At 42.7% G+C, this 26,794-nt stretch overlaps 1 protein-coding gene across 5 annotated transcripts in view; it reads left to right on the top strand.

The window, feature by feature from the left end:
• ASPH (aspartate beta-hydroxylase) overlaps positions 1-26,794 on the top strand; it is a 160,443-nt gene that overhangs the window by 130,364 nt on the left and 3,285 nt on the right. For 3 of the 5 annotated variants that reach the window (XM_064480835.1, XM_064480837.1, XM_064480838.1), the window contains 5 exons: positions 835-972; positions 14,907-15,042; positions 20,648-20,739; positions 21,108-21,241; positions 23,129-23,214. In XM_064480835.1, coding sequence (XP_064336905.1) covers positions 835-972; positions 14,907-15,042; positions 20,648-20,739; positions 21,108-21,241; positions 23,129-23,214 — 586 coding nt within the window. The remainder of the gene's footprint in view (positions 1-834; positions 973-14,906; positions 15,043-20,647; positions 20,740-21,107; positions 21,242-23,128; positions 23,215-26,794) is intronic. The other 2 variants (XM_064480836.1, XM_064480842.1) reach the window with 1 other exon arrangement.

The raw sequence follows: 26,794 nt of genomic DNA, 5'->3' as shown, positions 1-26,794 counted from the left end.
CATGTGGGGAGGGCCACCAGGAGAGCATATGGTTGGGGTGTCACTTGAAGGGGACATATGGAACAGCATACTCTGCAGCCATCTGTCCCTGGAAAGGGTAGGTAGTTTTCTCAGAGGCAAGTTGTATCAAGTTACAGCTAGCCTGTAGCCACAAATGTTAGCCCTTATGGCAGAAAAAAAAATACTAGGAACAAAAATTCCCTTCTCCCAAATCGAATGTGGGCTGTCACTCGATGTATTGGCAACTGCGAACAGTCTTTCCTTCCTGTCTACTTATTTAATGGGGGATTTCCACTCTGTTACCTTGGGGAAACCTTCTTCATGTGGACATGGGAAGACAGCAAGATATTATTTGTATACTTGTGGACAGAAGTTACTCTGCATTTTAGCATTCTAATTCAGAAAGTGCAAATATCTGTGAAGAAAGTATTAAAATCATAATCATTTCCTTTTAAAGGAAACATAGAAATAGTATTTAGAAATGAAAACTAAAATATAAACATCGTCCCCTTTAGTGTCTTAAATGTATCCACCCAGCAAGGGTCTAGACGCTGCTGGACACCCTGGGAGAGAGTGTATGCAGTGTTGAGTCCTGTGTTAAAAAAAGCTTACAGCCTAGGAGTGAAAATAAAATACACACATTTATTTAAAAGAATATGTCATAATTAGAAGCCCAATCAACTAATAGTATTTATGTCAGTGTAACAGATTTGGGCCCTTGACTAGCAAGCTCTTTTTTTCACGTCACAAAGTCATACCTTATTTTTAGTGACTTTAATTGTAAAATTAGTAAAAATGTTTCATTTGGAGTTCAACCTTTCTGAATTCTTCCAGGCATATAAGTGGTATGAGCTTGGGCACAAGAGGGGCCACTTTGCATCTGTCTGGCAGCGCTCACTCTACAACGTGCGTGGACTGAGAGCCCAGCCTTGGTGGACCCCGAACGAAACGGGCTACACGGAGTTAGTGAAGGTGAGTGTTCATATTGCACCCACCCCGCATCCTTGCCTGTTTCCTCCTCAGAATTCAGAGAATGCTTCTCATGCAGAGGAGTGTCAGGGAGGAAACAGACTTTATTTCCAGGGACATTTGCAAAAAATATTGCAAAAAGAATCTTTTCATTCCATGAGCCAAGAGTTCAGATTAGGTGGTGAATAAAGGAATTTTTAAAAAAATTTTTTACTGAAGTGTAGTTGATTCACAATGTTAGGTTCAGGTGTACAGCAAAGTGCTTCAGTTGAATGTAGACATACATGCATGTATTTTCTTTTCAGATTCTTTTCCATTATATGTTATTACAAGAAATTGAATATAGTTCCCTGTGCTCTACAGTAGGTCCTTGTTGTTTATCTATTTTATATATAGTAATGTGTATCTGTTAATCCCAAACTCCTGATTTATCCCCACCCCCCTGCCCTTTCCCCTTTGGTAACCATAGTTTGTTTTCTATGTCCCTGAGTCTGTTTTTGGTTTGTAAATAAAATCTGTATAATTTTTTTTTAGATTACATGTATAAGTGATATTATATGATAGTTGTCTTTCTCTATCTGACTTACTTCACTTAATAATCTCTACGTCCATCCATGTTGCTGCATATGGCATTATTTCCTTCTTTTTTATGGCTGAGTAATATTCCATATATTACTATAATATTGCATATATATATATATATATAATCTCACATCTTCTTTATCCAGTCATCTCTTGATGGGCCTTTAGGTTGTTTCATTCGAAAGGAAAAATAATGCCATTTGCAGCAACATGGGTGGACCTAGAGATTATCATACTAAGTGAAGAAAGGAATTAGTTGAAGACCAGTTCTCAAATATCTTGGCTTGAGGACCCCTTTACACACTTAAAACTTATTGAACACCCCAATGACTTTTCTTGTGTGTGTGTATTGGGGGTGAGGAGGCGGAATTATATTTATCCATATAATTTTTAGAAATTAAAACTGAAAGAAAATTTTATCTTTTTTAGGAATTCTTTGAAAATGAAATAGTAATAATAATTCCATTCCATGTAAATAGAAATAACTTTAAAAAATAATTCCATTTTCAAAACAAAAAAGTGAAGTGAGGAGATAGGAATTGTTTTCTATTTTTACAAATCTCTTTGATGTCTGGCCTAATGGAAGACGGGAGGGTTCTCACCACGACATCACACATGCACCCATCAGACATGGAAAACATACGTTCCTACAAAAATCCATACCTGAACGTTCCTAGTAGCACTTTTCATAATAGCAGGAAAGTGGAACTAACCCAGATGCCCATCTAAAAGATAAATGAAGGAAGAGACAAAGTGTGATCTACTTTCACAATGGCAATAAAAAAGAAGATGTACTGAGATACAGGGTACAATGTATACACATGTTATGTGGTCCCGTCTATGTGAACAGTCCAGATGGGCAAATCAACAGAGGGAGAAAGTAGAGTGGGGACAGCCAGGGCCTGAGGAGAGGGGCTGAGGATGAGTGACTGTTCATGCATAAGGAGCTACTTTCTGGTGTGATGAAAGTGTTCTAAAATTAGATAGTGTTGATGGTTTCACAATTGTGTAAATCTACTAAAAACCACTGAACCGTGAAAAGTTAGTTGAGCAGTTTTTGTGGTATGTGAGTTACGTCTCGATAAATCAGTTAAAAATGAGAAACTGTGATATATACATTGTATGTTCAAATATGTTAAAAAAAAAAATAAACAGATTTCCAGGGGTTGATGAAGAACACCTAACTGAACCAGGCAGTACAGCGAAGTTTAGAGCAGCAACTCCACAGCCATGTTGCTTGGTTTTGTGTGTTTGTTTTGTTTTGTTCTGTTTTTTGATTGAAGTATAGTATATTAGTCTCTGCCCAGGGACCCCTGTTGTTACATGATGCATGGTTTCCTGCATTTGGCCTGCATCCCCCTTTCTCTGCTCTTATCTCAATATCTGCCTGCTCTAACACATCCATGTTGCTGCAAATGGCAGAATTTCATTCTTCTTATGGCTGAGTAATATTCCACTATATATCTATATCTATATCTATATTTATGTATATGTCTATATCTCACATTTTCTTTATCCATCCTTCTGTAGATGGCAATACAGTGAAGCACTTTTGAGCATCAGCTCCAAAGCCACATTCCCTGTTTCTGATTTTTCGGCCCTGCCCCTTACTGGTTCTGTGACGCTGAGCAGCACTTCCTCATGTTTCCATCCATTCCATTATCTGCAAAGTGCCTGTGGAGATGGCCCTTGTTCCATAGCTGTTTATTTAATAAGTAAAGAGGAAGTCTCAATAAACATTAGTTATTATTATGATTTATAATTTTAATTTATGCATTACTTATTTTCCTAGGAAAATACTTCCTAGTTTCTAAAAAATAAGTTGGAAAGCCAATTTTAAATTTTACGTGTTATCAAAATAACATCACAGCTATCATGTTTCAAATGCCTCCTGTCTGCAATCAGTGTGCTGAGCACTTTTGTATATAATACTCTTCATCTTTACAACAACGCTTCACAATTGGTATGATTGTACCCACTTCTGTTTGAGTAAATGAGGATGAGAGAAATTAAGAAATTTGCCCAAGGTCCCATCTTTAATGGGTCAGGTCTGGGATTTGAACTGAACTCTCCTTGTCCTCAGAGTCCATACCCTCACTGGTACCCCACTGCACCCTCAAAGGTCCTGAGGTCTGCTCTGATATCTCATGCTCCCTTTTTGCCAGTTTATTGCAGAATTCTCCCTCTCTGAGCTTCTTGATTTCAACTCTGCCTGTCTTAAGTTCTGCTTCCTTGAAGAAGACAAGCAAGGCCTGGGCGTTCATCACAGGGTCCCCCGCAGCGTAGAATCTCGGAATCTTGATTTTGTATACATTATGACTTTCAAAAAATTGAAAAAAGTAACTTCAAGGCGTCCATTTGCCAGTGATGACAGCGACAAGAGCCTGCTGTGCAGGGAACCCGGGGCCCAGGACCAGTTAGTCAACACACACTTGCATGTCAAGATTTTCTTCCATTTTCAAATTACAGATTTGAATATGATGGATTTTAGATCACCACTCACGCATTGATATTTTAAAATGGAAACCTTCTGAGGGGGTGGCTGCCACGTTTGGCTAAAATCCTTTTAGAACAATTACCCAGATCCTGGCCCTTACGTAACGATTAACCACCACAGATCGCACGTTTTCATTCAGATTGTTCTCAGTGCGTGTTCCAGTGAGCTGCAGAGTGCAGCTTTCTTGAAGGCAGGGGACAAAGTTCAGTCAAATGTATCAGCTCTGTTTTCTCATCTTGTTGAATTGCCACTGCTCCCCTTAGTGTGTAGCTTGCAATCCGGCAGTGCTGTGCCCTGGGGGTGTTAAAAAGCCTGTGCAACTTGATGGGAAAAAAAAAAATGTAGAGAAAACTATCCCAGTAGAGTTTTTTCTTTTAGGCATATTTTCCTTGAAACCAAGTAAATTTTTTGCCCAAATAACAAGTATGAAAACCCTCTGCGCCTTGAGGGTATTTAACATAGAAATTGATAATTTGATAAATTAACAAAGATGAATTAAAATCTTCGCTAGGTTATAAATAGAAAAGGGAAGAGAAATCTCTTCAAGTGAGAGAAAAGCCATCGTTATCCTTAAGACTTTTGCTCTTTTTTTTTTTTTTTTTTTGAGATCTTCTTTTTGATCCGAATGATTCCATGGCTAATTGAGATGTAAACACGCACACATTGGAACCACTGAAGAGTCACTGAGGACCCACAACAGCCAATAGGAGCTGAAGTCCACAGTTCCAAATCACTCTTTTCTATTTTTTTTTCCCCTGCTGCCTCCCTTTGGTCACTGGGAAAAGGGGAAGCCCCTTCATCCTTTTTTGGAGTTTTCCAAAGCAGCTGCTGTAATATAAACATATAGCTTCGCAGCTGAGCTTTCCTTCCGCGTATTGTATTTTTCTTACAGCTGGAGGAGTGCCCAGTGATACTAGCCAGTGATGGGACCTGGTGCATGAGAATGATTGATGAGAACGATACTCTCTCTGGCATTGTCCCTCAGTCTGTGGCTTTTATTCATTAAGAAACCCATTGCATACGAATAATGTCACCCTGACAAAAATAAGATTTATCCAGGAATACATTTGTGGTTGAACATTTATATCTGTGTGGTTAAATATTTGAATGTTTTCACTGAACTGCTTTTGAAACCACTGGATTGAGACAGAAGCAAAAATGTCAGATTCACAGTGGAATTAAGCTGCAAATTAAGAGGATTATCGATGTTATAGAAAAAGTATCAGAGTGTAAAGAAGAGCTGAAAGCAGTTTCTTGAGATTAACGTAATAGTTTATAATCCTATTTTTCTAAATCAGACTTTCGACTTTGGGATCCCAGTGATGCTTTCACTAAAAATGACAACAAAATGACCACGGGGGTCCAGAGAAGTTACAGAATGTCATGGTTCTGTGATTTGAACATGAACTTTAGAAGCAGATTAGTTTTGCTCTCGGCTCTGACGCCTTGGGAGAGTCATTCCCCTATCTAAGCCTCCCTTTCTTTCTCTCCAAATTCAAAATAATTGCCTTAGTTCCTCCTCTCCGGCAAGGCACGAAAACACAACACAACAAAAGCCCACCTTTGTGGATGTTCCTGCCCTCACTCAGAGTCCACGCTCTGCTAGGGTCACAGTGTGGAATCTGATGCCGGTTATAGCCACATATCAAAAGGATGAAATATTTGAAAGGCTTTGAATTGTTTCAGAGTAAAAAGTCATTTTCTTTTTCGAAGCAAAATTGATCAGTTTTCAGCATTGGTCTGTTTGAAAAAAGAAAAAAAAGCCTAAAAATTGGCTTTATCTCTGACCGTCCTGGGGAGCTTGCGGTACAGTGTCTGACTTACCGCACAGCGCACTACGTTGCAGGATGTGCCTGGAGGTGGGTACACCGTTGCAGTTCCAAAATCTTTAATCAATGACGTCATGATATATATCTTAATATACACACACTCTGAGGGATGTGTTAAATATGCATATGTGCATACACATTATAGATCATTTGCTTATAAGTTATCAAGTGGTTTATTTTATATGTAAACGGAAGGTGTCTCTGTCAGACTTTCAACCCCTTGAGATTAAGGACTCTGGGGTTTTTACTTTCTCAGGACATAGCCCAGTGCGCTGTGTTCCGGCGTCCCTGCCAGTCTGGGCTGGAGCACAAGGAATGTGAGTCTCCTTTGCTGTCCGAGTCCTTGAAGCTCTCTGCCTGGATATTTCTCCTAGCAACCTGGACTATCCTCCTTCCTTTGTCCTAAGAGAAGCAGCCCTTTTTCTCCCACTCTTCAGAAAGAGCAAAACCCAGCTGTCCAAGACTCTTCTCTTGCCCTGTGCTATGTACTACAGGAAATCCTTTCCTTCCAGGAAGGATAATGAGGGACTGAAGATACGAGGGAACAACGAACATTTATAAAAATGGAGCCTTGACCCACAGCCTGCAGCAGCCTGCCTGGGAAACCAAGCCCTTTTCTACAATAAATAACCCAGGAAGCAGCCTGCTGTAGACCAGACTCGCAGGAAGCCAGATTGCTGTCTCCAGTGGTGATTCAGGAAGCTGAACCATCACTTCTGTAACATTCTGCCCCCAGTGGCCGGGGCTTGATTAGTCACTGACAGCTTCCCTAATGTGTGTCCCTGCTTCCAACTTAGGACCAACTGAAAGGCAGATATGCTCCCCTGACCAGTCCTAGAAGACCTGGCTTCTAAGCAGACTGCCTACAGCTTCCCCAGTTCAACAGCCTCCAGTCAGGGCCCCCTTGAAGCCTCCCCTGTTTTCGCTGTCCCACTTCTTTGCCAGAACGCAGGTGATGGTGGCAGCTCCCTTGCTAGAGCGGGCTCTGAACACACAGTCCTTGTTCTTCTCGTTTGGCTGGTCTTTGTTTATCTCCACAATAAGAAATGTCAGATGATTTCCTTTATCTTTATATTCAAACTTGAAAAAAACAAGTGATCTGATTACCATGCAGTAGGACCAGCAAGAGATTGCTCTTTCTATGCGACTCATTTCCCCAGAGATTTTATTAAAATTGGTTTAGCTGTGAGAGCATTGCACTCTCTGTGGTGTTTGCTCTGGTTTCATAACTTCAGCTCAGCACTCCGGGGGCTTCCCCCACCGACCCTGGTGTGTTCTTTCTAAGGCAGAGGACGCCACTGCCCACGACTTCTCTTCACGCTGTGAAGTATAGGCATGTTTTGGCCAAGATTTAAGTAAACTGACTTTCTCTCCAGAAAATCAAATCTGAAATCCTAGAGTATAACAAGCACGTTCTTAGACAATTAGGTAAAATTTGATACACATTTTATTAATGCACCATTGTTATCCATTCATTCTGACTCCAATGTAATGCATAAAATTGGCCTAGAATAATCTTTGATCACATGTCTTTCTCTTAATTTAGAATCAGAACCTTTCAAAGTACATACACATCTCTGGGACTCCTCAATTGCCCAAGTCTGTGTTTTCTCAATTCCCTTTTACCTAACAGCTAATCACACACTGTTCTTACCTAATCTCTCTCATGTTCCTCTGAGCTCTGCCAGTTCTTGTATGATGTTATGGCTACATGTTAAAACCATAACTCTTTCTGACTTTCTCCATGACTGTGTTTTCCATGTTCTGCTGCTGTAGATTTACCTGATTTCCAATCCCCTTCCATCTGCTCTTTGCTTTCTTATCTGGATCTAGTTCTAACCTGAGTCTGTATTAGCGTTGTGGGTTAATCGTGTTCCCTCAAAAATTGTGTATTGAATTCCTAACCCTGCTAGTACCTCAGAATGTGCCTGGACTTTAAAGAGGTGGTTAAATTAAAACGAGTTCATTAGGGTGGCCCCTAATCCAGTATGACCCATGTCCTTATGAGAAAAGGAAATCTGGGCTTTTTAGTGACTGTGAAGCTGGGGAGACCCCAGCCGGGAAGAGGACATCGGATCTCATTGTCCTCCCAGCCCTTCAACTCTCCCCCGAAGCTCCCCAATAAAATGGTTTGATCCCCCCCATCAAGAAAAAAAAAGGAAATTTTAACACAGGGGTGTGTGCACACATGGAGAAAAGACCATGTGAGACCATGGAAGACGGCCACCCACACGCCAGGGAGAGAGGATCCAAAAGAAACCAGACCTGCTGCCACCTTGGTCTTGAACTTCCAGCCTCCAGAACTGGGACAATACATGCCCACTGTTTAAGGCGCCCAGTCTGTGGGATTTCACTGTGGCAGCCCTAGCAAACTAACCCCATCGGTGACTCCATAGCATCTGCAGCGTTCCCTAACTGCCTCAGCAAAAATGTGTCTCTGAACAGTCCTATTTCCCTCCACAGAAGAAAATATTTAAAGCTCAGTTAGATGAACTTTGTTTGACTAGGACAAAATTAAAATGATTGTCAAGCTTCAGGCATCGTAATCAGTTTTATCATTATCCGAGCACATCATGGACTCGGGGTACACCAGCCATGATGCAGGGAGAGAAGGAGAGTGTACAAGCCAAGAGGGGAAGAGAAACCAGCTGGCAGTAAGTCAATGTATGGCTTAGCAGAGTTTGGTTTAAAACGTAAAATATGCCGAGAATCCTTTCTTCTCTCCCACTGCCACCTGTCTGTCATATGAAACAGCGTTACTCTGAGTTCGGCGACCTTTTGCAGACACATTTGAGGGCGTGGTAGAGGCTTTCACAGGCCAATAGGATGTTGTTTCTAAACTTCACTAAAAGGTTGGATTATATATTACAAGATCCTTCTAGTTTAAGAGAAAAGAAGCTAAGCAGTTGAAAGTAGTCAGCTGTTAGAAGTACAGAAAATATGAGTGAGGAAGGGTTAAGCAAAACTAGATACATACACTGAGCACCTCCCACATGAAAACAGCTGTCAGTGGCAGTAAAAGAATAAAAATGGTGTAAACCTACCAAAAAAACAAAAAACAAAAGAAAACAGGAGGGAGACAGTGACAGATGGACAATGTCAGCATGGTTTCTGGAAATGGAGAAGGGAAATAGCTAACTTGGCAGATCCAAGAAAGCCGAGATTGAAGTAAGAAATTGCAGAAGGGCTTCCAAAGAGAAGGGATTTCAGGCGCCTGGTACTACAGCAACTAAAGAAATAATACGGCCTCAAAGAATAGGCCCAGCTATCGGGACATTTGAGGGTGCCCGAGAAAACACTGGCTTGACAATGGACCCATCAGTGAGGCTGTCAATCATAGGCCCTGCCCTTTCCCACAGAGTTTCCAATGACTAACTCAGTTCTGCAGGACTAATGGCCAAGCATCGCCACACATTGGAGACACCCTTCAACATGAAAGAAGATAAAACTAAAACAGAAAGAATTCTGTTGGTCAGGGGAAACAAAAGTTAAGGAGGAGATGCCAACTTAGTATTTCTAATACACTCAGGGCAATAAGAGAAGAGAGTGTATCCATCAAAAAAGAATGGGGAGCTATAAAAAGGAATAGTCCAAGACATAGGACCCTCAGAAATTTAAACATGTGATTTGCAGAGATAAGAATTTAATAGCAGTGTTGGAAACTAAATCAAGGAGATCTTCCAGAAGGGAAAGCAAAGACAAAAATAGAAAATAGAAAAATTATGAAAATTAGAGTCTCAATTTAACATGTCTAATATATAAACAAAAGAAATTTCAGAAAGAGTAGGGGGAAAGATCGAGAGGAAATTATTAAAGAAATAATACTAGATAGTCTAGAACTGGAAATGTGAGTTTCCATACTGAGGAGACACTAGATGTTCAGCACTTACACTATGGCACATTTCCATGAGATTTCAGGAAACCAGAAGTAAAGAGATGATCTTAAAATTCTTGTCATTATCATCATAACTATACCTATGATCGCACAGTTACTTTTAGCACATTGATTTTCTTAGAGACTTTTGAGGAAAGGAATAGTATTTTAGCCTCTCTATAAATGAGGAATCTATGGCACAGAGTGGTTAAGTAACTTGCCCTACAACACACAGCTAGTAAATGACAGAGTCAGATTTCCAAACCAGGCAGTCTGGCTTCGTGTTTTACACTCCTAACCACTATACTGTACTGACTTTTATAAAGCTTCTGGTGGGAAAATTTTTTTAAAAAATCCAGTAGGTATCAAATTTCCCAACAGCAACACTAAACTTTGTAATGCATTGGATCAATGCTTTCAAAAGTCTACAGAGAAATTATTTACTACCTAGAATTCTGCACATAGTCAAGCCTTCAATCAAGTGTAAGAATAACTGCAGGTATTTTCAGAAATTCAATTTTACCCGTGGTGTGTCCTTTCTCAGGGACACAGATAATCCTCTATCTGGATTACAATCCAATAATTAGGGGGCCTGATACCGAGCAGAGGTCAAGAGAAGTTCCCTGGTGACAGCTGTCCAGCCAGTCCAGACAGCAGCCAGTTCAGAGCAAAGCAAGGTAGATAGCTACCAGAGGCTTACCTTCCAAAAAGAGAGAGAAAGAAAGAAAGTAGTGGCTTATATGTTTTTGGCAAAGGGTAGAATAGTACCAAGAGATTTTACAGCACTCGCTCAGCACTGTGAAGAGAGATAGTTATTACTGTTTTAGTTTAGGGCATTAGAAAATGAAGCCAAAGAAAAGGGAGCAGAATTTTTAAAATGTCACATGTGAAATGAAGTGTACTTGTCACAACTCAATAAAACCCAAATATGAGTTTACCCGGATGGAGGAAAAAATTGTGAAATGAGCTGAATGGCTAGATGGAGAAGAAGGAAAAGAAAACATTAAATTATTAACTTGTTACCTTGCCTCATAGAAAATTAGTGATAAAGTCTAGAATGAGTAAATCAAGAAATAGTAGTATAAACATATTATTTAGAGGTAAGCAGGTGTAGATGAGAATAAATACTTAAAGGAATTAACTGGGGGTTGGACTCAGGACTGGGGAAAACTTGAGTAAGAGACTGCTGCTTTCATTAGAAGACTTGTAGTCATATTTGATGTTCAAAAAAATGTGTATTTCTTAATTGAATGAAAATAGTAAGGGGAAGGGTTAAGAATTAGCTTGGCTTGAGTTTGTGCATCTAAAGGCTTTCTGCAAGAAATCAGTCTTAGGAGAAGACTTTAAAAATAGGACTTAATCTAATTTGATGTTGAAGAGAAAGTGTGCCCTCTGAGTGGGGTGAGCAGAGCATCTGGGAAGGAAGGAAACGCGTTTCCCTCTGCGCCACCTTGCTCCTTTCGGGCACCAGTCTGTCATTCGGCACCTCTGTGTCTTGTATAACAAGGGCAAACAAGAAAGTTGTCTTTAAAAAAAAAACTCATCAGTGCACAAGGCAAAGTCCTTCAGCAATGCTTCCCTGGGGGACCCTGGGGAGACGAGGTGGGAGGGGACGGGAATGACCCTTCACATCTAAAAGACAGCCCGCGCTTATGGAAAATTTTAAAATTTTATTTAGTGATGCAATCACTTTAATGTGTTCCCTCGGGCTTAGTGCCCTATTTTAGGAACAGAAGATCAGCTCTTTCTAAAGATGCCCCTGAAATCAGCTTTCAAGAGAAATGAAAAAGGCTGCCGTAAGAGGCACTGATAACCTCATTCGAAAAGTGATTTTATACGTTAGAGAGGCAGTTCTCCCGTCTGTGTGGCAGTTTGACAAGAATGGAGCAGATTTATCTAGCCCCTTGAAAAAGCTACGATAGCTGTGGGGGGTGGTGGCGATTTAGGTGCATTTGAGAAGATATGACTCTCTGGGGTGTGGTTTGGGGTTTTTTTGTTTTTGTTTTTCCGTGTAATCTTGGATTCTTGAGAAAACCACGGTATTCTCTCACTCCAGGAAACTGAGTGAGGGCTTTGCGTATCTCTGAATTGGAATTCAGTCTTTGACTTGCTGTTTATGAATTACCTTCTTGGGATGAAATAATACTGAAATTGTTACTGAACCAGGTTAGTTTGCCCTTTGTGCAGCAAGCCAAAATGCTGAGACATTGAGATTTGCAGCAAAAAAAGGTGGGGGGGTATGTGTTATTCACCAGGCAAAGATGGGAGAACCAGTCTCAGATCCACCTCCCCAAAGGCGAGGGGCTTGAGATAATTGTGGGATAAAGATTCCTGGGAGTGGAGAAACGTGATTGGACATAGGGAAAAGTTGAGATAATCCGTGTTCTGTGCAGGCGTATCTGATTGAGTTATGTGCTACTTCATGGAATATTTGTCTAAAGATGGAGGCACTAAGCATGATCCGAGGGTAGAATTTTGGACCATCCGATGCCAAAAGGTCATTTATCCGCCACCTACGCAGGCCCAGTGTTAAGGCTGGTGGTCCCAACCAGCTTTGGCCGCTTGACCTTGCACTAGACACAGTTGACTCCAAGTTCTTGGAAAACAGCTCAGGCAAACATCTTATTGTTTAGGCTGCATGAAGCTCGGAGGGTGTGCAATTTGCAGCAAAGTAATTACGGCAAGCTTGCTCAGTGCAGGCGGGCTGCAAGCACAGGGGTTATAGCAAGCTATAAGACCAGCTCAGGAATTCCTGTTAGTCACCAGTGTCTGCTACCCCTGTGGGGCTCAGTTTCAGGGTGTTTTTTTTTTTAACTCTATAGGACACAGTTTCAAGATTATCTGTGGACAGATGACCACCAGCGTAGAGCAGAGTGATGACAGGAGCGGCTCTACATGTTGACACAAGTCAATAGCTTTCATAGAAATAGAAATATAAAGCCAGGCATTGGCGCTGCTACTGTGGAAAACAATATGGAGGGTCCTCAAAAAAGGAAAAACAGAACTACCATATGACCTGGCAATCCCATTGCTGGGTCTAATATCCAAAGAAATGCAAATAAGAGTCAAAATAAAATATTGAAGAGATAGCTGCACTTTCATGTTCATTGTGCCATTATTCACAATAGCCAAGCTATGGAAACAACCTAAGTGTCCATCACTTAGGATGAGTGGATAAAGAAGATGCAAGATACAGACATGTGTGCAGACACAGTGGAATACTATATAGCCATGAAAGGGGGATTCTGCCATTTGCATCATGGATGGACCTTGAGGGCCTTATGCCAAGTGAGAGAAGCCAGACAGAAAGACGAATACTGTATGGTATTACTTACATGTGGAATCTAAATTAGGAAAAGCAAAAGTGAAACTCATAGAATCTGAGAGTATAAAAGTGGTTGCCAGGGGCCGGGTTGGTGAAGGAAATAGGGAGAGGTCAGTAAAGAGAACAGACTTTCAGCTATAAGATGAATAGGGTCTGAGGATCTAACCAATAACACGATGATGGTTTTTGATAACATTAGTATAAAATTGAAATTGGCTCAGAGAATAGAATTTAATTGTCTTCACCCAACCCCCAAAATAAATTAATTAAACATATGAGATGATAAATGTGTTAATCAAATGAGGGATTACTTTCACAAGGTATATGTATGTCAAATTACCATGATATACATACACTTTCAATATCTTACATTCTTATATGTTAATTATGACTCAGAGCTGAAATTTAAAAAAAAAAAAAAGAAGCCAATAGACTCAAAGAAATAAGGGAGAAATAGAAGTATCAAATCAATATCTAATCTTCAAATCTATCTCTTGCCCTCAAATATTTGAATATACCTAATGTGGTCACACAATGTAAAAAATGTGCTCCCTGGATTTGGCTGAATTTGGCACCACGTGTCCACACAAATCTCTGAGGGCAAAGTCCTCTGTCTGGGCTGTCTGCCCAGCTTCTTATTGTTTTTCCCACACTGAATCATGAATTCATGAAGTGTGAGTTGATAAAAACACTGTACGTTATCCTGTGCTCTGCTCTACCCAGTGATCGGTCATCCAGCCTTCCCTTGAATAATTCAAAAGATTTATAAGGCGACTCAATCCATTTTCAGAGCACACTGATCGTGGCTTCCCGCTTTCTGTATGTCAGAGTCTTCCTGTTTGTAAGCAGCTTTACTTCCATGCTCTTGAGCCCTGATTCTGGTCGACCTCAGCAGTAGTGTGCCTCCCTGTCCGCCTACCCACAGGCTCCACTACCACTTCTCATTTCCGTAGAAATGTTTGAAATTATTAACGTTTCAGAATCCTGGTTTATCTGCACAACCTAGCCTCTTGCACACAGTAGGGAAGCAGTTTTTATTCTTTTCTCCTGATGGTAGTTCCTCTGAGGTGGCCACTCAGGGTGCTTGCCCTGGCCTGCTGACCCCACTGCCCCCCCCCCACTGGTAATCAGCATCACAGTGTAGCGAGGATTCCCGGAGGGGAGCCTGTCTCTTCTTCCCGCGGCCGGACCCTTTCTGACGCAACCTAACGCGCTCTCGTAAGTCAGAAGTCAAGGGAATATTTTTGTTTGGCTGAGTTCTAAACACAAGGGCATTTATTTGCTTTGTTTTGCTATTAATTTTATAATACATCACATGCTCCAGTGGACATTTTCCAATGTTCTTGAAAGTTTAATTAATATTTACCATGTTGAATGGCATCTTTATGAGGACCTCTACTGAGAGGTGGGATTACGTCTGTGATTTGCTTTCCAGTTTGGTTGCTCGGGTGTCAACACAGGGTCGTGATGTGATCTGATCAACAATCTCACTCCTCTTGTTAGGTTGCAGTCTTTAAAAAGGAAAAAAAAAAAAAAAACCTTTAGGCCAACCTAAAAACAAATTATAGAGGAAATTACTCTCTGAGGTTCCTAGAAATTATTGAAATGTTTATGCTGCAAAGGCATTGGGTTCTGAAAAATAATATTAGGTGGGTTTCTTTTTTACAGCCTTGACAAGCGGCCCTAGAGGAAATTGAAATAAGCAATCTAGATGAGAGGGAAAATGTCATTACTTATTAATCAGGCAAACAAACAAAAAGCTGAATGTCATTATAAGGTGTCTTAACCAGGCATATTTTCAGTCCAGTAAAACCAGAATCTTCCCTCTAGTCCTTAGAAAGAAACTGGAAGTTAATCCGAGATGAAGGCCTTGCAGTGATGGATAAAGCCCAGGGCCTCTTCCTGCCGGAAGATGAGAACCTGAGGGAGAAGGGCGACTGGAGCCAGTTCACACTGTGGCAGCAAGGTGAGCCCCTGACTTCTGGATCCTTCCCCGCAACCTGGTGGGAAGGGGGCACTTCCGGCGGTATTTCCCAGAGCCGGGACTCCCCGGCTTAGAGGAAGCTGCCTGGGAAACCCAGCTGATCAAAATCCATTCATTACTTTTAAAAACTACATGTGAACACTCATTTGTGTGTGTGTGTGTGTGCATGTAAATATACATGTGTATGTGTGCATATGCACGTGTGTATTTGGATAAATATTCAGAGATTGTATTTTGATTTTCCCGGTCTTTGCTGTTAAATGGTACATTACAAAGAGTAACCCCACTGTGCAGGCATAACTGAAGTCCACCATGAGCTCATCAGTGCCCTAGAGAGGGGCTTCCCTGGCACCTCCTTTGCTTCTGCACAGGAGACGATGTTGCACGCAAAATGGTGTCACCACGGGCAAGCGCCGTTGGGGGTGTTGATGGCACACCAGGGTGATGAGCCCATAAGAACGAATGTCTGAGTTCATCAAGAACAGGAAGTGGTTCACCATCAACCTAATACTCCCTGAGCTGAACGCAGGTCCAGGCACACAGTCAGGGCTCCAGGGTGTGCGTTCAGTGAGTCAGTATATCAGTCTCTCCTCAAAATGTGAAGCATTGACTCTTACCTTTAAAGCTCTTTGCAAGTCTCTTCTTGAAAATTCGAGTTAACTTGGGTTAACAACAACTGTACAAAAGTAAATCCATTTTGAGGACTAAACAGCACGTGTCTCACGTCTTTAGCTGCAGAAAGTAAATCAAGAGAATGATACGCAGTGGGTTTGTATTAAAGGACAAATAAGCCCATCGTTTAGCTCAGTCTGCTTCCAGAATACTCAGATTTACACAGCGGAGAAAGAAGGACGACTTCAGTAATATCTTGAAGGCAGCGTCCATCGGAAGAGAGATCACGTGATTTCAAGTGACTGTCAGCTTTTTGCCAATGAGGTCTTTTTAAATAGGGCTTTAGAAAGGTCAATATGTGAACAACATGCTAATTTCATCTATTGGCATCTCACTCAGTGAGTCAGTTGTGTTGGCCTTGAGCACTCACCAGCTCACCGGATGCCTCGGTTCCGTCGACATCCTTATGCTTTGTAGATGCTGTTGGGCTTCCAAGAATAAGGCTTCAGAATAGTATCCATCCTGGCAGTAATTTCCAGAAACCATAGTCTCTGCTAAGAACATGTGCTTTAATAAGGTTGCAATATGCAAAGCATCATAGGGCGTATAGAAATATTAAGCAAGAAAGGAAGTAAATAACGGAGACTGATTGGAGGCAACGTTTTGACTTTTAAGTTTTGGGGTTTTTTTTAATTTTAACTGTAGCAAAATACACATATGTTAAAATTTACCACTTCAGTTATTTTTACATATACATTCAGCAGAGGCAGTTAAATCCATATATTCGTGCAACCAATCTCTAGAGATGTTTCATCTCGAAAAACTCAAACTCGATACCCAGTAACAACAGTCCCCATTGCCCCTCCCCCAGCCCTTGGCAACCACCGTGGTACTTCCTGTTGCTATTAAACTGACTACTTTAGACACTCGTATAAGTGGAATCACCCAGTGTGTGTTGACTTGTAAAATCATGTATTTTGATTATACCTGATTTTCCATAGTCATTTCTTGCAATATTTTTTACTTTCTTGGTATCTTTGTTAAATCCTTCTTCCCACTGAATGGAATTTGTTATGTTCTTTTTTTTTTTTTCTGAAGTTTGACAGTGATCAATTATGTTCTTTAAAAGAACTCAAATTACATCTCACCTTATTATGATTATGTTTTTCTAATTCCTGCTTTTATATTTTTCTTCCTCCTCTGGTTCTTTTGGCTGGTTGTTAATTTTTTTTCCTCTTTTAAACTTTTCAATTAGAACATCTTAGTAAATTTATTTTCATTATTTCTTCTTCAGTAATAAACGCATTTAAGGCTATGAACTGACCTCCGGATACAGATTTGGATGCTTTCCTTAAGCTGTAACGTGTATTTTCACTGGCACTATTTCCCAAAAAAGATTGCATTTCTATCTTGATTTCCATTTTTATTCAAAATAATTTAGAAGTGTGTGTGTAGGGGGGTATCTTAAGTATGTGTTTTCCAATCTTTTGTAGTTAATTAAGTAGAAATTAATTTCTAGTTTTATTTTATAATCATAAGATAATGTAACTGCCTTAGTTTCTCTTTTGGGAAGTTTTATTAAGACTCTTTGTAGACTTTTGTTTGTACTTCCAGGGGAACAGAGGGAATCCAGTTAACTATTTTCTGGAGGCAAATTAACAGCTTAAAGAATTCTGAAGGCCGCTGGTATCATAGCTCCCGTGGAAGCAGGATGGAATCCCTGAAGGCAGATGCCCTCTTGGGCGCCGCGACCTGGAGACAGAGGAGAGGGAATCCTGAGGCAGGAGGGGTCGGGGACGATGTGGGAAGGAGGGCAGCAGGCCACACTGAGAGCGCAGATCCAGACAAGAACCTCTTGAGTGTCTGACTTAGCGAAGACTTAGAGGTTGTCTAGTCTGGTGAGGAAAGGATGCTGCTGGATATGGAAAGGCCTTGAAACTGTGACTGCAAGCTTCATTTTTATCCAAAGGGAAGTTGGAATCATGGAACGTCTCTAAGGAGCCCAGTCAGTTCTGAAGTATATTTATTCCTTTTTAAATAATCAACTTTTTTAAGTTGGAGAAAAAAGAATCAACAGATATACATACTGATTTTTCCCCACAGATGTTTTCAAGTTGCTATGTGAATGCTACAGAACATCTGTTTTTCCCAAGTTTGTTTATTGTCACTAACAACAAATGCTAAAATACACAACAAACATGCCACACATGAGCAGTCATTCTTTCTTCCAGAGACCGTGGGAGATGTGCTAGCTGATCCCAGTAGCCTTTTTGGATGAGCTCAACCTCTGAATCCTTCTCAACACAGTATTCCGATCAACTGATCAGAGTTGTCATGCAAGACAAACCTATTGTCATCCTAGCAGTAAAGCCTTGAAATTTAAGAAAGATACAACCCAGGACCTTTAAAACATCCCAGCTCCATGGCTACCCCTCAGAAAGTGCATTCACGTGCAAATGAAATACTCAATTGAGTCTTTCAGACCTGCGTTGGCAGTTAGATCTCTTTCTAGGGCCATTTCTCCAAAGAAACAAAGTTTATCACTTCTCAAAAGTTACTTTAAACTTTGTAAGAAATTAAAAAAAAAATAACAAAACCACATTGAGTTCAGCTGCTGGACAGCTGAATGGTTTGTTCTGCACAGCTGTGTTCAAATCCAAGCTGCAACAAAAAGGTAAATCATGCTTTAAAGCATAGCCTTTGGAGACCAGCAGTCCTGGGCTGGAGTCCTGGCTGCACCACCTGTTGGCATGTGATGTGGGCATGTTCCTGAATCTCTGAGCCTCAGATTCCTTGTCTGGAAAATGACGATGATCATAGAGCCCCAAATATGATGTTACTCGGGCCAGTGAGCAAAGGTCTGACATACAGATAAATGATTGTGATTCTGGTTTTTTATTACATCATAATCATACATTATGTAATAATAACAGTAATGGAGGTGGTCTTAGGTCTCAGTTAAGAACAGGGCTCTGGGTCCAATTCCTCCTCTTCCACTTACCGTGTGACCTCACGGTGCCTTGGTTCCTCTTCTATAAAATTTGATTCCAGTAGCACCTCCCTCACCAGGGGTCGTGGGCATCCGATGAGTGGTCTCTGGCCCACGCTGAGCACCGCGGAAGTGTGGTTGCGTTCCTAAACCCTCCCTATCGTGTGTGAGTCGTTAAAATCATCAAGGGCAATCCACGAAGGTCGAGCAGCTACCAGACAGTTCCTCCCCTTACCGGGAACCTGTGTACAGGCTAGAAAAGACTTACGTCTAAACAGCTAGAGGTGCTCTCCAGTCCAGTCCGGACCGAGTGGCAATCCTAGTGACCCAGTCCGTTAGGCTCCCCGTTTATTACCGAGCATTCATGTAAGACACACGTGTTTTCCAAGTGGCACATGTTCAGACCTCCCCGCTGTGCCCGTGGGACGTCCAGACACCTCTGGTTGCTCCTCAAGGCACCAGGCTTGACTTAACTGCTGCCTGAACAGCGCAGAACCCAGAATTGAGACATCTGCTACATCCCCCCAATCCTGCGTGTGGGAAGGCATGGAAAGCTAGGGTTTAAAAACTCTTTATGAGGCTTATGCAGGAATCTGTTTCTTCAAACTGACATTTATCATTAAACTCATTTGGGGTGTTCAATTAATAACTGAAAACACCAACTCACATTTTACTCAAGAGGCAGAAGAAAACTAATGTAGACTTCAAAGTTGTTTTCTAAAATATTGAGGCCCATTTGACTGAGGAGAATGCCTTTCAGATGCATTCCTTATAACTCACATTTGTTCTCAGTATATGATTATCTTAGGACACAATTAACATTAATTAAATAAAATTAACCTCAGCTTTCGATGTATCAGTCCCTTATAGGAATCCTGAATAGGGAATTAAAATGTCTGTGTCAAAAAAATCCATTGTTTTGCTCTTCCATGAAAGCAATGATTGCTGGGCGTTCCTGAGCACATCTTCCCTAAAAAATGGTGATTTTGTGCATAATGGTGAAGAAATTTGTATAGTCCAGGGTACTTAAGACTATTCCCCAAATCTGTGTACCTGACACAGTCTTACAGAGACCACCGTGTCTGAGACCTCCTCCCCTCTTCATTTAAATCCTATTCTTTATCAACATGTAAAGGATGAGCTCCACGTTGAAAAATACATTAAATTTCAATGAGAAAATAATATTTAGGTTATTAGAATATAGTCCTAGAAATGCACTTTTAGGTTAGAAATAGAACATAAGCTGTTTTCCTCCCTTGAGGGTGTATTAGCTTACTGTGGCTGCTGTAACAAATTGCCATAAATTTAGTGGCTTAAAATAACTCAGATGTAGTACTTTTATAGTTCTGGAGGTCAGAAGTGGGTCTCACTGGGCTAAAATCAAAGTTTCATCAGGGCTGCATTCCTTCCAGAGGCTCTAACTTCCAGAGACAGCCCACATTCCTTGGCTGAGTTCCCCCTCCGTCTTCAGAGCCAGCAATGGCCGATCAAGTCTTTCTCACTCTGGCACTGACCCTCCTGCCTCCCTCTTCTGCACTGAGACCCTGTGATCACACTGGGCACATCCAGTTAATCCACAATAACCCCCTTATTTATAGGTCAGCTGGTTAGTAATCTCATTGTCATCTGCCACCTTAATTTCCTGTTGCCATGTAACATACCATATCCATGGGTTCCTGGGCTGAGGATGTGGACATCTTTGGGAGGGGCCATTATTCTGCCTGCCACAGGGCGGAAAATAAGTATTCAACACATGCCTTGTCCATTAGACTTCCTAAGTCAAACAGTCCAGCGCTGAGAGGAGGATTCTGGTCCTTGCTCTGCCAGTCACTGTCTAGTGGAGCAAAACACTGTCTTCTTGTGTATATTCAGCTTCTCATTCTTACAGGGAGGGGGACAATCTAGATCATATGTGGTCAAAATGGGATGAGTTGAAGCTTTATTGTGATTTGTTTCTAACAATGGTTTTATCATTTATTGTTCTAGGAAGAAAAAATGAGAATGCCTGTAAAGGAGCACCTAAAACCTGTTCTTTACTCGATAAATTCCCCGAGACAACAGGATGCAGAAGGGGACAGGTACCCAGAATGATTTCAGGGCTGGGAAGAACCGCTATTAGGAATGAAGGAATGCTGACATTTACAAAGAAACAGTTATTTCCTTTGACCCACTGAATGCCTCTTTATTTGCTCAATTTCTACTGACACATCATTTCATGCCCTTGACGTCAGGACTGAGGGTGGAAAATGTTCGATGTCTATAGCTTTGTGGAAAATGGGAGTCATTACTTTAAGTTCCTTCACAAAGAAATAAGATGAGAATATAAATTCTGAGTGCTCCAAAGGCTCTAATCTAAACTGACAGTCATTTTGTGCTGCCACGTTATTTTAGCACACCTCCCACACCTGGATAAATGGATGAACAGTGTGGTATATTTTCTGTGCAGATCAAATATTCCGTCATGCACCCAGGAACCCACGTGTGGCCGCACACGGGACCCACAAACTGCAGGCTCCGAATGCACCTCGGCTTGGTGATTCCCAAGGAAGGCTGCAAGATCCGATGTGCCAACGAGACCAGGTATGTTTCCTCCCATTGTTTTCTGTCCTACTCAACACCTCGGAGGGCGGATGCTCGTTAAAACAAAGCAGTGTTCTGTTGGATTGTTTTACTTCCTTTGTAACTGAAGGAGACTGGGGTGCGTGGTGTTAATCTGAACCCCTTAGTCTCTGTCCCACCTCTGTGCTCTCTGTTGGTCTGAAGATGCTCCCCAATTCCAGGGCTGCCCTCCTTCCTCATTTCTCCCCAGAGCACGCTCGTCTGGTCTATGAGCCTTCTGGCTTCTTTTTCTAGAGGGACAGACTTGCATTCAGGGCCAGCTAATTTGTACTGAGCCCTACACATAGGACCCGTTGTGTTTATTGCCTTCCAACTTGATTTGTTCATCAACGCAAAGAGTCTTTCTTCCTGAAGAAAACACCGGGTGACTTTTATACGTGTTGATCTAGAGAGACGGCGTGGCGCTGTGGACGCGGCTGCCTCTTTCTAATCCCAGCTCTGCCAGCTAACCCTGTACACCCTTGGCCAGTGACTTAATCCCCTGGAGCCTCAGCCTCCTTACTTATAAAACCAGCAGTGATGCTGTCTGCTTTGCAGGGCTGTTGTATGGATTAAATGAAATAAAGCGTACAAGGTACTCAGCCCCGGTTCTGGCGTGAGCGGGGACACGGTGACCACTAGGGCCCCTTCCTCCCGTGCCTCTTCCAGCCCTCACCCTGTCACGCCCTTCACCTGGAACGCCCCTCTTTTCACGCTTCCACAATAAACATATGACTAAGATCCAACTTCGTTTCTTGAGAAGGAACCTCTCTTTTGACTTAGAATGTATACAGTGTATATTCTCAGTGACACTGTTCTTTATCTTCCGTTGCTTTTTATTAGTATATATTAGTCTAATCTCTATGCCTGAGCTGTAAGCGCCTGGAAAGCAGAAACCAAGCTGCTGTCTTCTGCATCTCTCACGGTCCTTAGTAGAGGTTTGATGGAGGGGGTGTTCAGGAGGGTACAGCGTCACTCATGTGGTTGCTAGCAGACACCTGCCTGCCCTGGGTGTGGTGCAGCAGCGCAGAGCGCTGTGGGACATTCCGAGCTGACCCACCTGGGGGCCTTTCCCTGCCAGCGGTGTCTAGTCAGGGGGAGAACGCAGCTGGAAAGTCGCGAGTCAGAGGGGCACAGGGAAGAATGCTGCAGGTGAGTCACTGGGCAGGCAGCTCGTTTACCCCTGAGATCTGGGGACCGTGACAGCGGTGGCTTTCAAAGACAAGGAAGGACTTGGACATTAAGAGCCAGGAGAGCAGGGCCTTCCAGGCTGAAAGGACAGCGCCTGCAGAGGCCCGGCTGACCGGCCGTGCGCGAGGGCTGCTGAGTGAGTTCAGCGGCTGAGAGTGGGGGATCCCATTCAGAGGTGAACGGAAGCGCGCTGAAGGTTCCGAGAGTTTATCTGCGCGTATACAGATCGAGTCAGGTAGCGCCCAACCGAAGGTGGTCAGGAGGGCTCTGCCGCCAGGAGCTGGGGACCAGGTTTTCCTAGAGAAGAAGCTGAAGCAAAAACAAAGAAATTATTTGACTGGCAACAGCGGAAGCGCTGCCTTGTTTGGGGAAGCCTGCGTGGCTGTTGGTGATGGGGGGCTCGCAAGTCTCACCTTCTCAGATTCCAGCTGGGCTCGTGCTGGTTTCAGTTTGCTCACGTAGGCATTAGAGCCACCTCCATCTCAGTGCCTCCTTGTTTAATTAGTTTAACGGCACGTAGAGAATGAGGTTGGAAAGAGCAGGTGGATTGGAAACTAGATCACAGAAGGCTTTGAGTACCAGACTAGTGGAACCAGACATTGGTAGGAAGGTGTTCAGAATCCATGGGTGAGCCCTCTGGGGACTTGGGGAGAGCAGTTAACAGACTTGTCGCCGCAGCCCACCCAGAAGAGCTGGAATTGGGATCCTGGCAAGAAAGGGAGAGTCAAGAGCAGATGCAGGAGATGCAATGAAGTTTGACTCAGGTGAGTCGAGTGTTGGGGGGAAGGGAGGGGAGTCCATTTTGGTCAGTTCGTGGGTGGTTAGCAAACATTGAGAACTTGGGAGGTGTGAGGCAGGTTAGGCGAACAGGTAATGAGTCCAGTGTTCATATACTTAAGCAATTTGGTGAATTAAAAACACCAGTCAAGTTTCTTTGCTCCTGTGTTAGCATGCTGTGTCTATGGCTGTCCAGACGCACAGAGCTAAGTCTACGTCCCGACAAGGAATGGTAGTTCCCACATTGAAAATAGACTGTGTACAAACATTTGTTCGTTGAACTGCAGGTTGGGAATTTGGACAGTTGGGATCCATGTTCTTGTAGTAATAATAAATGGCGTGGCGGTTCCTGGACCAGCCCCTAAAAGCCTCTTAGCTCACGGTCTTTGTTCATAGGGCTCTAGCACCAGTGGCTGTTTACAATAATGCTTCTATGGGAAAATGTTTTCGCTTCAGATTTGAACATGATGTGTCTTCATAAAAGCAAATTAAGAGCACTGAAGTCCTATGAACTACCTGGATTCAAATCCTGGCTTCCCCTCTTATGAAGTGTAACTTTAGACAACTTGCATGGCCTCGCTGAGCCTCAGTTTCCTCATCTGTAAAACGGAAAGAATGAAAGAATGGCTTGGTGTGGTTTTGCATATCAAAGTAACCCATATAAGTGCGCTCAGAACTGTGTCTCCAGGGTCATACGCGGTAAATGTGCTCAGTACTTTTGAGCTTTCCTTGGGCTCTCCTCTGATTGCTGCAGAAATGGGGACTTCTGCCCCTTACTTTCCAGAAAGTGAGACCAAGCACACCTGTACCTGTGAATGTGGTCCCTGTAGCCTGCAGTGTGCACTCTGGTGGGGATGGGGGTGGGGGCTTGCAGGAGCTAGGAGGGAGGAGGGGGATGGGAGGTCGAGGATGTGCGGGGCCAGGGCTGGGGATGTGATAGGCCTGAAGCTGGGAGGGGTGCCGGGGAAGGAAGGCAGAGCAGGGACAGGGGCTGGCCGCCCTGCTCCAGTCCTCCTTTTGTCCCCATGCCCCTCCCCCTGGGACTAGAGATCCCGGAGAAGGGGGCAGGGACATCCCATCTCTGTGGCCACGGGAGTTCTCCTCTCACTCTTCCTTTTCTTTGTCCCCCACTTTTAGGCTTTCTTAGCTATCTTACAGAGCCCTTTGCTACTGGGTGAGCTGGGACATGAAGAGGGGAAGTCAGAAGGGACAGAGAGAGTCAGCACAGGGGGTTGAATCCCCAGGCCCACTTGGAGGGGAGGGAGCCCTGCGGCAGCCTGGCTGGAACTGCTTTCCCCATGAGGGGCTGTGAGATATACTCGGGGTGCGCAGGTGCAGAACCTGTCGGGAAAAGAGATTCTTTGTGAAGCTAGCCACCATCTGTTACTGAAATTATTATTTTGACATTAAATGAAATAGCAAATACCATACCCATTTCTCAGATGACAGTTTGAGAAGTATATCCTATGAAATATAATAGGAAAACTGAGGTAGTGAACAGGTTGGCTCAGAGAATTAAGAGAATTTCGGTGCTGAAAGGAGCCCTGGAGGCCACCTTGTCCACCTCTGTCGTTGCACAGATGGGGACACTGAGGCCCCCAAGTGAAGTGCTTTGTCACAGGCACGTGGCTAGTTAGCAACAGTCAGAACAAGAATGCAGATGTCCTAGCTTCCAGAAAAAATGTTTGTCCCTGTAGATAGATAGACAGACAGACAGGGAAACTATGTGTGTGTATATTTCTGTCTGTATTATTAGGAGGGGAGAGAGAAGAGACGTGGCAATGATGCAGTTTTGCATTTCAATTCCAGTGTGTGCAGGGTTTCCAGTGCAGTCAGCACTGAGGGCTTTCTGCAGGTCAGAATTAAGAAGAGCTGTATTACAGTAGCCTTATTCCCGAGCCCTTTGACCCTCTTCTCCATTCCGCTCAGCCTTCCGGGCCACCTCAGCATAGCAGCTACAGATACTAAGAATGTTCCCCAGTACCGTGATCTTGAGCTAAAGGTTCGGGCTGTAACGAAGCCAGCCTCGTTCCTTTCTGCTTCCTCCACAGAATCGCGATGTCCGTGCAGGCATCTGAACTAACCCCCCTGTGATTGCTTTGCTGAAAAATTACAACCATGTCATTTGCTGCCTCAGGACATTTAGCAGCGATCCCCGAGACGTGATCTGTAACATTTTTAGGTGGAAGACTCTCTGGGCACCTATATCGTTGTTTAACGTTATTAATGTTGATAGCAATTCTGTGACAAAATTATGGCTATTAGGCCTGAGCTGCAACCACTACCCCATCATCATTAATTATAATAATTTGAGAAATTGAGGAATTACACAATATTGGTGAATCGTGTGACCAGATATTTGTTATTTTAAGTATTTGGAAGTTTTATTGTCATATTCGTTAGTATGTCTGGGACAAATTGGCCTCCCACCTCACGGCCCCCCGACCCAGAATGTTTGGCAATGACTAGAGACATTTTTGATTGTCACAGCCGGTGGGGAAGTGCTCCTAGCATCCAGCGGGTGGAGGCCAGAGATCTGCTAAACGTCTTACAGAGCACAGGACAGCCCCCACAACAGAGGATCATCTGGCAAAAATGTCAATAGTGCCAGGGTTGAAAAACTGTGCAGTATGTAATATTACCTAATTTAATATTGATCAATCACCTAGTAATGAACATAAAAGACAAATAATTTCCCCAAGGAGATCTTCCGTATAATGATGCAAGTAAGTTGAAATCAAGCTAGAATTTTCCCTCCTATAATTTTAATTATTTGCTAATCCAGGATATAAATTTTGAAATGCTTGAGAGGAATTTTAATATCTAGAGAAAATTTCCTAGTAAAAATTTCATTTTAAAAGCATAGCTTAGCATTTAAGGTATTAGCCATTAATACCTATTTGAAAAGGAAGAAAACGTTAGCATAGCTAATAAATTTTCTTTGGGTTTGGAAAGCATCACATGATTGCCGCCTGCATAGTTCTCTCTTGACTGCTTGATTTAGACTAGCACCATATTTAGATCTTAGCTCCTACACAGATACCTTACAAAGTAGTGCTGTCAGCATTGATTTAAAATATTCCACGGATAACCCACTTGTGTAGCTGGTAACATCAGAAATATAAACAATCTGCCTTTCCCTAAAATGGAACTTCAACAAATAGAATGGGTTGAAAAGAGAATCATTTGCTGTTGCACAGACATCCCCAGGTGTCCTGCAGGGTGTGGAGATGCCTTAGAGCCAGTCGCTGTCTGTAGGTCCATGCTCGTCCCTGAAACTCAGGGAGGATACCCGGGAGCCGTTGACTGGGAGGTCGCCTTGGGAATGAGCCGCTGGGGCACACGGTTGAGTGCCTGCCCATCTAACAAGCCTTGCCTACAGCTGTACCAAGTATAAGTTTGTCCTTCAAATCTGTGCTATTAGAAGTCAGCATACTGGCTCCCTTTTTGGAGGAAGTGACTGGAAGGGGTCTGAGGTGCTAGTCAGGTCCTAGTTCTTGATCTAGACGCTAGAACCCTGTGTGTTCTCAGCTTGTGAAAGTTTGTCCGGATTAGGATGTGCCGCTT

Source organism: Camelus dromedarius, chromosome 30 (genome assembly GCF_036321535.1).
Source record: "Camelus dromedarius isolate mCamDro1 chromosome 30, mCamDro1.pat, whole genome shotgun sequence".
Taxonomy (NCBI): domain Eukaryota; kingdom Metazoa; phylum Chordata; class Mammalia; order Artiodactyla; family Camelidae; genus Camelus; species Camelus dromedarius.
Note: the sequence above shows the minus strand (reverse complement) of the source record. Positions and strands in the feature narration are given on the sequence as shown.